The sequence below is a fragment of the Amphibalanus amphitrite genome, unplaced genomic scaffold (genome assembly GCF_019059575.1).
Source record: "Amphibalanus amphitrite isolate SeventyFive unplaced genomic scaffold, NRLGWU_Aamphi_draft 000004F_arrow, whole genome shotgun sequence".
Lineage (NCBI taxonomy): Eukaryota > Metazoa > Arthropoda > Thecostraca > Balanomorpha > Balanidae > Amphibalanus > Amphibalanus amphitrite.
Window position 1 is genome coordinate 2,155,001 of NW_024881501.1, and position 12,801 is coordinate 2,167,801.

A 12,801-nucleotide genomic window follows, 5' to 3' on the forward strand; every position below is an offset into this window, starting at 1 on the left:
ACGCTGATCTATACGTAATCCTCATTTTGCGGATGGTGAATTTTATTGGCGGTAAAACCCCGAACCATATGCCAGCTATTTGGCAGGCTTTTATTCACAGCAGTATTCGAGCAGAGCGACCACACTCGGGCCCGTTGAAATCACTCTCTAAATCTGGATAATCCAGCGTAACGATAGGCGGGCCCGCCTCCGACTGCTGTCAGCGGCACCGCTGGGAGCTCAGCGGGCGCGGCAGTGGGACACACGGAACAGTGGGACACACAGGACAGTGGGACACACAGGACAGTGGGACAGTGGGACAACGTCGAGAGCCAGACGGTGGGACACTGTCGACGGCCAGATAGTGGGACAGTGGAACACCGTCGACAATGGGACAGCGGGACAGCGGGATACAGTCGACAGTGGGACAGTGGGACACACAGGACAGTGGGACACACAGGACAGTGGGACAGTGGGACAGTGGGACACTCTCGACAATGGGACAGTGTGACAGCGGGACAGTGAGATACAGTCGACAGTGGGACGTTAGGACAGTTGGAGACAGTCGACAGTCGGACATTGGGACAATGGGGCAGTGGGACATGGCCTACACTCAGACAGTGAATAGTGGGACACAACCGACAGTCAGACAGTGAACAGTGGGACACAACCGACAGTCAGACAGTGAACAGTGGGACACAACCGACAGTCAGACAGCGGACCGTGGGAGAGTGTGACAGCAGGACAGTGGCAGACAGTCGACAATGGGACAGTGGGACAGCGGGACACAACCGACAGCCAGACAGTGGGACAGTCAAGCAGGGGCAGGGCACTCGGCTAAGCTGTGTGCTACTGGCGGTCGGAAATACACCGGAGCAGACAGGGCCAGTGCCGCCCGCCGATACTCGATAGGGTAATACACGTCAACAGCACTGCAGCACTGCTGCCCATTGTCAGGTCACCCAGCGTCACGCCGTCCAGGTGGGCAGTGGGTGCTGGGACACTCTGCCGACGGCCCGACAGGGCAGCTCTCTGGACCGTGGCACTCCCGATACGGCACAGCAATCTGATCATCGGCGGTCAGTCGGCGGGCGGCCACCTCTCAGCCCACGCCCGCCCCCGTCCGACCACGTACCGGCGGCTGTCGGCAGATGCCATCTATCTGAGGCGCCGATCTGGCGCTCACCGGTCCCACCCTGCCGGCCGTCAGCAGGGTACTCTGCTCCGAGCCGCCCCCCGCCCCGCAGACACTCCCTCCGAGCGGCACTCCCTCTGAGCGGACACTGGGCGGCCCGGGACTCGGCCCGCCCTCACCTGGCCAGCGAGGCGCGCACCAGTTCGGCCAGCTCGTAGCAGCCTTGCAGCGTGTCCCTGGCCAGCTGGAGCATGGCGCCGCCCTCGGGCGTCGAGGCCGGCTCGTGGCCCAGCACGCTGACCGCCTCCTCCACGTGCTGACCGGCCGCCTCTAGCGCGGCCAGCAGCTGCCGCGGCGGCGCGCCGGCCGCGTGGCGCCGCTGCGCGCGCGTCACCTGCGCGTGGTGCAGCTGGAGCAGCAGCAGGCCGCGCAGCCGGCACAGGCCCGGCTCGAAGGTCTGCGCCAGCCCGATCAGCTGCCGGCAGAAGGCCTCCTTGGCTACCAGCCGGCCCTCGGAGAGCTCGTCCAGCTGGAAGCCGGACACGTTTCCGTAGGCCTGCGCCAGCGCCTGCTTGACGGCCAGCACGTGGTAGTTGGCGTCGTGCAGCGGGGAGGCGGCGTGTCGCGCCAGGAACGCCTCCAGCGCCGGTACGGCCGTCTCGGGGATGGCCTGCCGCTCGGCCAGCAGGCGGGCGTTGAGCTGGCGCACCTGGTCGGCCGGCTCGGCGCGACAGCAGCCGCTGCAGCGCCACGGCGCGTCCGCGTCCGTCGGCTGCTGCGACTCCATCATGCCGCCGCACTCGGAGCACCGGTGGCTGCCGTAGTGCGTGCCCAGCTCGGTGGGGTCCACGCAGCGCCGACACTGGCACCGGAAGTACTTGCCGTGCCAGAGGAAGTTCTGGCGGCGCGCCGTCGGCTCCATCGCACTGACGTACGAGGCGGTGACCTCGTCTCCGGCGGCGATCGGCACCGCGGCGCGCACCAGCATCGTGTCGCCGTCCAAACTCAGCTGCGTGTTGGAGACGCACGCGTGGTTGAGCAGCGAGGCGCGCGCGAAGAGGCCGCGCCGCCGGCCGGCGCCGGGCCGCGGCCGCACCGAGAACGCGTTGACGTCGAGTACGCCGCAGATGCGGTGCAGCAGCTGCTCGTCGGCCTGGACGCCGCAACGGCCGCGCAGGTAGTCCACCACGTGGCGCTGGTTGTCGCGGAAGATGGCCGTGTCACGGCGCTGCTCCAGGTGCGACTCGAGCTGCTCCACCTTCTGCCAGAGGCGCGGCTGGTCGCGCAGCAGCAGCACCCGCAGCGGCAGGATGCAGTCGTAGCGCGCGCACGGCTCGGTGCCGGCCGCCGGCCGGTCGCCGGTGTCGCGCGCCAGCACCTGACACTCGGCCGCGTGCGCGGCGCTGTCGGCGCACCGGTCGCCGCAGACGGGCCAGCGGCAGCGCGCGCAGGAGGCCGCGCTGGCCGCCAGCAGGCCGCCGCAGCCCAGACACTGCGGCTCGGCCTCCAGCTGCGGGCCGGCGGCCAGCGGCAGCTCGCGCAGCAGCAGCTGCCCGGCGGCCAGCGCGCGGCCGGCCACCGTGTAGCGGCCCACGCCGGCCGCCTGGCGCACCGTCAGCGGCTGACACAGCGGCCGGTGCTGCTTCCAGTCGGCCCGCTGACACTGGCGGCCGCAGTAGAAGGGCACCGAGCAGCCGGCGCATCGCTGCTCGGCCGGCGCGCCGCAGCGCGCGCACCGCGCCGACATGGCAGCGCCGGTCCCGCCGAGCTGCCCGTCTGCAACAAAACAAACCTATTAAACGCACATCAATCTAATTCCCATGAAAGCAGATGGTGGCTAGCTGGTTTTAATGATCCAGTTTTAATAACGATGATTGGGTTTTCAGGGCGCCGGCCACACTGTATGGTTATCAGCGGCCACCATATCGGCTTTACGATGTCGGCGATGCCCCGTCGGAGCGCACACAATGCATCCTCCTGACGTTTACCGGTTTACAGCTGGCCTGTTGTCCCCCGCTGCATGACTTGTACCCGTGAGTTACGACACGTGGGGGAAACTAACGAGCCCGGGAAACGGCCAGCTTGTCCGGCTCTCTGTCAAAGCCGAGCATTATCGGCGCCACCGGGCGCCTTTCAGCGTGCCCGCGCAATCAGTGGGCTGTTACGGCCGCCCGGACGGCCGCCGGCTGCGAAGGCGTCCACGCGCCCCGCCGTCCCTCCAGCCTTGCAGCCGGTCTGGCAGCTCACCGGCACAGCCGAGCGCCGCCCGCCGGCGCCGCACCCACAAACTGCGGAGCGCGGGCCACCTCCGAGCGCCTGTAGTGTCATCTAAGAGCAGCTCTCCACGACGCTCACATCAGCTAGTAAAACTCTGCGGACGAAACACGGCAAAAAGCCGAGGGACTTAATCAGAGGTCGATAAAATGCTTGGAGTTGCTCCAACGAACATCTTAGTCCCATCACTGTCTCCAACTTAGCCCTCGCCTGGCGGGAGGGGGGGGGGGTGCAGCCTCCCTAAGTTTTTTTTTTCGCGAATAGCGTAAAAGGTGGTGTCGCGTAGCGCCGCAAAATTTGGCACAACGTCTGGGAATGAGCCTCTTGCGATATATCCTGAAAATTTCAGGTGCCAGTCATTTCAGGACCTGGATTATGACTATGAAAAGTACGACCAGTATTGGTACTCACACCTTTCCTTTAAATTAGACGGATAAACAGGCGCCATGCCTATAAATTTGCCCAAGCAAATGATATGCTAGACGAACAATGCATGCACAACTGTCTAATCACTGCCAATTGCCGCGTCGGCACACCGGCATCTTCTCACCTTCTCCCCACACGGCCTTGACTCCCCAACTCACACCATCACACTACTGCACACGGTGACCGGTCACACGGTGGATCTGAATGCCTACGTTTTCATGCCAAAGTCTGAAACAACTAACGATTATCATCAGCGTAGAAATGTTGAAATTTAGCATTTTAAAGCTTTTAACTTAAAACTTTATAAGTGTGTTTTAACGCACTTGTCCTTATTGATTGAGAAAAGAGCGCACTTTTGATCGTATTACCTTATACGAAGTAACGCAATCGAAGTGTGATTCCGGTCCACTGTGCGTTTTCAGGCGCGCTCGATAAAACACCCAGGCCTGGAGAAAGTTGGAAGGGTGATTTTCTGATCCTCCTTACCACAAAATGACCCTAAGCGAAAAAATGCCCGCGGGGCGCTGCCAACGCGGGCCAGCGGCCCTGCTAGTAAGAGCGAAAATCAATGCATGTGTATGCGGAGCACACCCTTAGCGCTACGATGGCTCCTTGGAGACACCTGGAGAAACCTCTGCCGGCAGAAGGGTCAGGTCCCTCGCAGACGGCGCGGCACGGCGGGAGCTTAGCGGGTGGCCTAGCCGGAAAGAGGATAAAAATAGCCGACTGGCCCGACCCAGCGAGGGGTGACCGAAGGGTGACCAGGAGTGAATGAGGGAACATACACGCGGTACCGAGCAGCCGATAACAGCACCGGACGATTAGAAAGTCATAAGTCAATGCTGTATTTTAGGCGTAAGGAAGCATCCATGTAGACGGGCGGACTGTCTCCAGCTCTTCCAAGTATTGCTAATATCTTGCTCCAACGAGCGTTGACACGTTGGAAGTTTTATCGACCACTGGACTTAATACCCTCAGCTTTATGACCATCAATGCAAGTGGAAGTGCACATTTGGGCTAAATTTAGAAACGGTTTGCTCCGCACGCGCATAGCGTGGATGTCTTCAGGAGAGGGAGGGATTCATTACCCTTACGAGCGGCGCTCATGGGACCGAGGCACCGAGCAGACTGGTGGGGCTGGGGAGCGATACGAGAGGCCTTAATCGCGGGCTGCAATGCGTTATTGTGCTGGTTTTAATTGAATACTCACACGCTTCTGCCGGAAATTTCAGTAAATAGCAATTAGGAACTTAGAGAGGGCAGCAAGCATGGATATCAGCGTAGGTAGATGGGCTTGGATACTCTAATGCATGGATTTCGATCTTTTCCGTACTCGGAAGATTAATTATTGTTTTCTGATTGCGCCGTTGGCGTAAGACAGAAACGATGGCGTGGTCACTGCGGCTGGGCAGCAGCTCAGCCGGCGGCCCCTGCAGCTACCCCGGGACTGTCCTCAGTACCCCAGCCGTGTCCCCAGCACCCCAGCCGTGTCCCCAGCACCCCAGCCGTGTCCCCAGCACCCCAGCCGTGTCCCCAGCACCCCAGCCGTGTCCCCAGCACCCCAGCCGTGTCCCCCGTACCCCAGTTATGTTCCCAGCGCCCCAGCCGTGTCCCCAGCACCCCAGCCGTGTCCCCAGTACCAACCCCAGCCGTGTCCCCAGCACCCCAGCCGTGTCCCCAGTACCAACCCCAGCCGTGTCCCCAGCACCCCAGCCGTGTCCCCAGTACCAACCCCAGCCGTCTCCCGACTCACCGGTGAAGTGCAGGGCGCGCCCCCGGCCGGTGATCCAGCTGTCCGCGGAGGAGACCACTGCCCACGGCTCAGCCCGCTGACGGAACGTGAGGCGGGCGCCGCGACCCCTGCCGGCGCCTCCGGCACTGGCGCCCGGAGCCCGGCCAGGGGCGCGCCCAGGCGCCGCGCCGCAGCGGCCGGCCCCGCTGCCGGGAGGCGGGCGGAGCGCCGCTCGTGGAGCCGCGCCCGCGCCGCCCCTGGCCGTGGTAAAATTAGGCGCCGTCCGCCGCCCGCCCCTGGCAGGACGTCCCCAGCTGAGCGGCTCCCGGCGGCCCGGCCCGCCCCCCCCCCCCCCCTTCCGCCCGGCGGCACGGCCCCCCCCCACACGGAACTATACCGCCTCCCCCTCCCGCCCAGCGGAGCTGTCAGCACTGAGCTACTATTCACGTTGGTAAATGAGTTTCATTTTACCTGTATTGTATGTAATGTACCTGTATTGTACCTGTATTGCACAAGTACGCTGCGTAATATACCACTTTTATCACATAAAACACAACCCACACCGGGTGGAGGGGGCCGCTCAATTAGCTCCCCCCCCCCCCCCTCCTCAGTTTCTGGCACATTCAAAAATAGGAGAATGTCCCTTATAGAGGGGTTTTGCCCGCTGGAGACTAAACCATTGGCTATAGTTCAAAGCTGAGAGCACAAAGGTGAAGCCTGCCTGGTCAGGACCCGGTGAAAAGCTCGGCCGGAGTGCACCCTTGAAATGGCATGCTCCTTTACCAACGAACGGAGAGCTGCAAAGGAACATCACAAGTAGACATGCCAGATTGTGGGCTAGTTTGACTGATATAATAATCGTCATGCATCAATTAACCCTCGCCGGACCTATTGGTGTTCTACATACGCGCCGGCCGAGGGGGGGGGGGGGCGGGTACAACCCCCATCGCCGTTTCGCCCCTGGCGAAGCTAGCGCGTCGTGGAAAAAACGAGCGTGTGCGCCGTTACGAGACGCAGAGATTGGTACCCGATTTTAAGGTCCTAGGTCAACCGGTGACCTCTGAGGTCAGGTCAAGTGCCCCAGGGTACGGTTCAGTTTTTGGTCAATAACTTCGCAAAAACGGCCGCAGAGCCGCGATTTTGGCAGCATCGTGTTCGCCTTGCTTAGGCGCGTCGAATGATATACTTTTTGTTCGGGTCAGGTCAACTTGGGGTGTTGACCTCAGGTCAAGGTCAGGTCAGCACCCCCAGGTCACGAAGCTGGTCGAAAGAGGTCATGTCGCATATCATTCGATTTGGCAGGTCGTCCTGAGTCCATTGGTGGCTTCCGCGACTCGCTAGCTCAATTTGATCAAGAGTTATTGACGAAAAACTAATATGACCTTGATGACGTCATAAATGACGTCACGCAAGGTCAACATTGCAAAAATGACGCATCTAACCTTCTAAGGAGTACATCAAATCACGATTCTGTGTGCTTGAGATAGTTGGAGATCGTTCCCGGCGCCAGAATAGCAGTTTTCATTTTCCCCATTGACTTATAATGGTGAGGTCACGAAAATGACCTGACCTCATATGACCTTTAGGAAAAATCCGAGATATACAAGTTGTGAGACTTATAATGGATACTAGATTCTGCAAGTTTCATTTCCCTGTGACATCTCCTCTGGCAGTGAGGGTGTTGCGAAGTTGCGACATCTGAAGACCGTGCAGAGGTTCACTTATGACGTCATAGGTCAGTGACCTGACCTGACCCAAAAATGCGGTTGGTGTCAAAAGATCTGGCTTGAATCAAAGGTCAGGTATGCCAAGTTTCAGCACTCTATCGCCAGCGTGTTCGGAGCTATCGCGAAAAAAAAACTATGGGGGGCGGCCTATGGGGGGCGGCACCCGCCCCCCCCCCCTCGGCCGGCAAGGGTTAAGTGTGCTGTTAACCCGCGCGGGGCCGTTGCTCGGCGCCCCTGCGCCGGGCCGGGGACATTTGAACACCCCCCCCCCCCATCTAGTTTGGCCCCTGCACTGAGAAAACAGTATCCCCATTTTCGGTCTCAGAGACCAGTTTTCGGGCTAATGTACCATATTCAAAACAGACAGCACATTTCGAGAATACTTTCTGAGCAACGCCACATGGGCTCATACGATCCCTGAAATCGGTATCATTGATCGCAGAAACAGAGCTCAGTCAGTACCCATTATCGGTGTCAAGCTCTAAAACTAGTCTCACTATGATACCAGTTTTCAGCCTGATCCCCATTTTCGAGCTCACCTGATTCCAGTTTGAGGGCTCAAATTGTGTGGTGAAGCCAATATTAGGGCTCACCTGATCTCGCTTTTCGGGGCTTTGGTAAAAACTGGATTGCGTCAGCTGGCTGGCCAGCTGGCGACGCACGAAAGGTATTTAATTTTAGATATAAGCGCGGTAGTAGGATGGACATAAATATTTCCAATGGCTTCAAATGAAAAATTGATTGGTAAATATTTATTCTTTTATATCTATAATCTAGCATTGATATGTAAGAAGCTCTGCTAGCGCCACCGTACGGCGCCAGCTGGCAAAAAATCCAGTTAATACCAGAGTCCGCTTTTCGTCCGATGCAGCCCCTCCTCCCCCCTCCCCCGTGTCCAGCAGCTGCGAATAAGACGAAGCCGCGGACAAACTTTTTTATTTTTGCTCGGCCAGCCTAGCGCCAGTCTCGAGCGGTGGGACGGTTAACCCGGCAATTTTGGCCGGGATGCAAAAGTTACGTTAAACCGGTTTATGTTAACCCGGGAGCAAATAACAACGTGGGAGCCTATCTTAGGTGTGGCAAAGCTAACGGAGTAGGTACTTAGAAGGTACTGGAACCGAAAACACAACATTGGTTCATGTATTTATTAACATTCATACACACAGTCATACTTGTGCAAGGTGTCAGTGTTCGGTTGTGGGGTGTAATAGCCAGGGAAAAAGTTCTATGAACTGAAAAACCCGGCGCCTATTACTTCGCAACACGGTTGTGTATTCAATATGAACTGCAAGGAGTGCAGACGACATTGCCTGTGCTAACTTAACGTCTCACGGGCAGCGCCGCGCTCTGACACCTTGGTCCCAGGGTGCAGGGTCCCAGAAGCGGCGGCGTTTCTGACCGCAAATCGCCGGAGAGCCGGTCGACGCCGTTGAGGGGACTGAGCAGGCCGCTGCCAGCTCCACCTTCACGTCCGCGCGGCGCAGCTCGGTGTGCGGCGGCGGCTCATCGCGCGGGCCGCACCCGTCCGTCCGCTGCACGAGCCGCTTTTCGATCCGACAGCGCAACACCGGCACGCCATTGTGCTGGCTGAGCGGCGGCAGCGGCACGTAGGCAACAAAACAGTAGAAATCGATGGGCCTGGATCGGTGTTGCCAGCAACGCCGGCAGCGGCGCGGCGGGAGGCGCCAGTGCCGCCGTCGGGGACGTGTGCCCTTCGCTGCGCTCATTCGAGTTGGCCTGCCGGCCGCGCGGCGTAGTCCTTTTGACACGGTGCGAGAAGAGCCGGATGAAGGTGGACTTTTTATTGGCGTTGCTGGTGCTCACGCCGCCGGCGTCCAGTTTGGGCGGCAAGTCCGAGTACCAGGAGTCGGACAAGTCCCGCGCGAACGCCGCCAGCCGGTCGTCGTCACTGCTGGCGGCGGCCTGCCGACGGCGCTGCCTCAGAATCGGACGAGTCGGTGGTACTGAGCACCTCGCGGGACGGGTAGCTGGGAGTGGGCCGGCCGCGGCCCCTGCCAGGCCGCGCCACCTTCACCGGCGCAGCCGCCTTCAAACTGCCCTTGCTGGGCGGCGGGTTGGTCGGCGGAGGCGGCAGCGGTGCCTCGACGTCAGTCCGAGTCGCTGTCACTGGGCGGCCGCCGCGGAGACGGCTTCTGTTTGACCCGCAGCCGGCCTGGGCCGGCTCGGCGCCCTCGGCCGGCGGCGCGCGCCGTTTCGAGCGTTTCACCTTTTCACTGTTCCTCTCGCCTGGTCCTCAGCGTCGAGCGGCTCGGCGCTGTTCGGTTTCATGTGGCCCATGCTGCTGGGAAACTCGGGTGGGGACAGCTTTCTGACTGGAGTGCCGTCGAAGATGGAGGAGACGGGGGTGCTCGCAGAGTCCTTGCCCAATGCCCATGATAGAGCCGAGGCTCAACTGGACGCCCAGCTTAATCGGGCTATCGCCGCCCTCCTTCTATGGTGGATTCTTCGGCCCCCTACAGCCACTAGGGCCATCATATACTCCCAGATGGCGGCACCTAGGGGATGAGGGGGGGGGGGTGTCTGGGCCACTTGTCCACCTCGTGGCGTCGCCAGCGACGCCTGCGAGTCGGAGCAAATGATTTTGGGGTCTTCCTCGAAGGACGGGTGCTCCAGATGTTGCTTTGCCGTCTTGAGCGCCACCATCTCAGATCGGTAACTGGAGCAGATCCTCCCCGCCGCCTCCCGCAGTACCAATGTTGTACTGTCTGGGTGCTCGGTGAGAACCCCAGCGCCGCCTTCCTATTACTCCCCCGGTCGCAGACCCGTCGACCCAGGCCCACGTCGCACGCTGGGGGAGCGCTCCCAGGCACGCCTCCGCAGCTGCACTCCTCCTCGCTGTCGCGGACGCCCCGATCGGCAGCCGGTCCAGGTGGACCGTGACGCCGTCTGTTGGCGTCTACGGGGGCAGTCTCGTGGATAAGCGCGCCTCGGCGGGCAGCGCCACTCCAGTGGTCCCACACCGCTCCCCCGCGCTCTCTCCAGCCGGTCACTGACTTCAGTCACGGTTGGGGGGGGGGGGCTTCCGCCACGACGCGGCGGGTCCTCCGACGGGAGGGAGAGCGCCTTCGCCAGTAGGCGCGATGCCAGCGCATCCCTCCTCATCTCTCCATCGGCACGACGCCCGCCTCTGCCCTCACGGCGAGTCTTGGAGCATGGAAATCGGGCAGCCAGTGATGACTCATGCCACCATCAGCATCTCCGCCTCCAGGACGCCAAGATGTGTGGCCGCAGCCGCAGGCAGCCACGCCGACCCCGCTGCCCGCATGCCCAAGTAGTCTCGAATCGCTGACACCTCTCCTGAAACAAGAGTGGTGTCGTAAACTTAAACTCTTTGCTGGCGCCCGTCAGCCGCGACAACACCGCCACTTCAATTTTTGTGACCCCGGAACTTCCGTCCCGAGCCTTATTTCACGGCACGATGCTACAGTGCGCTACACGTATTGTGGTATTCAGCTTCCATGGAAACATCAACTAATTTGGACGCTCAAACATGGGAGTCAGGAGTGGTTAAGGCCCAGAGCGTTCTGTCTGGTTTATAAAACCTTGGCCAGCAGATGTAAACGTGCTTTTTGTATAAGTGGCTTAATTTTGACGCAAAACGGCACTAACCTTCGGCGCAAATAATGCAGAAATTTCAGCGCAAATTGCAAAATAGCTTGCGCCGAACTTCGGCGCATGACGGCTTCACGGGCGTCCGGCGTACCATATGGATGTTTTCCAGTTTGGGCTGCAGGTTTTAGCTCTAGGTTTTAGACTGTAGGTTTTGGGTTGGGTTGGGGTGGGGTGGGCTGGGCTGGGCTGGGCTGGGCTGGCTGGGTTGGGCTGGGCTGGGCTGGTTGGGGTGGTTGGGTTGGGTTGGATTAGGTTAGGTAAGTTTAGGTTAGTTTAGTTTAGGATAGATATGAGCAGTGTCCCAAAATTTGTCTATTTGGGTGGGAAATGACATCCAAATGAAAGTAATTTTCCACTCTCCCATCAAATTTTTTAGAGCAATATTCCACTCATATGTTAACAAACAACAAGTATCTCTGCGTATGGTATTCAATATCATATTGATTTGATACTGAGATTACAAGCTACTTGCTGCCACTTTTTGTGTGGAAATGTATGCTTTCAAACGGTTTTTATTCTGTTCTTTCCACTCGCACCTCTTTTTAGCCTTGCCTGTCCAGTAATTTTCCACTCTCATCCCCCTGTCTATTGAATGATTTTCCCCTCTGTCACCCAAGCTAAGATGTAATTTTGGGACGCTGGATATGAGTACCTATTTTTTGTAAGTTGAATTACTTTTTTCATTTTGTAGCATCATATGCCTTCCATCTTTGAACTGTCATATTCAAGCACCAGAATAAGTATGGACTTGAACCTTTTCCAGTCTGGATGCCTGTATGGAAGTTGTGCAAAATCATGCAGTTGAAGGTATTGTAACCACAAATAAGAGCTGATGACTCAAGTCTCAACTTGTCCATAATTGGTTATCTTGATGTATACTTGTAGACCCTTCCTCTTACTTGGCACACAGGCATGGTGTCACAGTGTTCTAAAATTGGATTTCAATTGGGTGTCCCAAAAAAAAAAATCTGAAGACAAAATGAGATAGATTTAGTCTTTCCGCAAAACTGCATAATGCCATTTTTACCTCAGATTTTGTCAGAACCTTCACAGGATCTGAAATGAAATGATGTAGAGTAGATGCATCAACTGTCAAGTCATGCGTAACCTGGCAGCTGGCTGTTGAATCAAACTTTTGACATATTTTTTTAGCAAAGATGAAAAAAAGCCACTTGTCATATTTTTAGGATGAAAATATTTTCCCCATCATGTGTGGTTATTCACCTAAAATTCTGAAACATGGAACACTGTGATACCAGCATTCCATCATGTCAACCAGCATTCCGCAGCATGTTAGCAGAAGCAGCAGCATGTTATAAGTATATGAAAGATCCAAATAGGTTGTAGGTTGGTAGGTATTGGTACTAAGTTTAACTTAATAGGTTAGTAGGCAAGGTTAGGATTAATTTTAGTTGAGCATCAAGATAACCAATTACGAACAAGTAACAAAATCCTTACCTACCCTTGAAAGCATTGCTTCAATCACATCATCACGAAGAACCAGACAAAAATTTTGCACATTCTTACACTATTTGACATCCTGAATCTGATATGATGCTTTCATGTGGCGCAAATACAAGAAAAACGAATAATCAAACCCGTGCGTATTCGTATCAACGGCGCCACAATTGTAGATCAGACCTTTTCTGAACAAATGCCACCGCAATTTTAATTGATAAGGGATTAAAATGGCATGAGCATCAACATCTTGATTTTTTCTAAAAGATAGCGATAACTGATAACTAATAACTTACCATTCATTTTGAAATCACGGCGGTAGGTACACCAACACATGGCACTGAAAACAGCAAAAGACGGAATGGCGGAATGTCGTATGGAGCCCTAAAACGCAGCCCGAATTGAGCCCGAAAAGGAAGACAACCTGAAGCCGCTTT

At 57.4% G+C, this 12,801-nt stretch overlaps 1 protein-coding gene across 1 annotated transcript; it reads right to left on the reverse strand.

The window, feature by feature from the left end:
• Positions 1–62: 62 nt before the first annotated feature.
• On the reverse strand, positions 63–2,885 carry LOC122377461 (SET domain-containing protein SmydA-8-like). The gene has a single exon (XM_043357517.1). The coding sequence runs from the start codon at positions 2,859–2,861 to the stop codon at positions 1,290–1,292; it is 1,572 nt and encodes a 523-aa protein (XP_043213452.1). The 5' UTR covers positions 2,862–2,885; the 3' UTR covers positions 63–1,289.
• Positions 2,886–12,801: the final 9,916 nt, after the last annotated feature.

Bases quoted from the DNA above. Each gene is read 5' to 3' on its own strand.
- LOC122377461 (XM_043357517.1), bottom strand. From the start codon at position 2,861: ATGTCGGCGCGGTGCGCGCGCTGCGGCGCGCCGGCCGAGCAGCGATGC.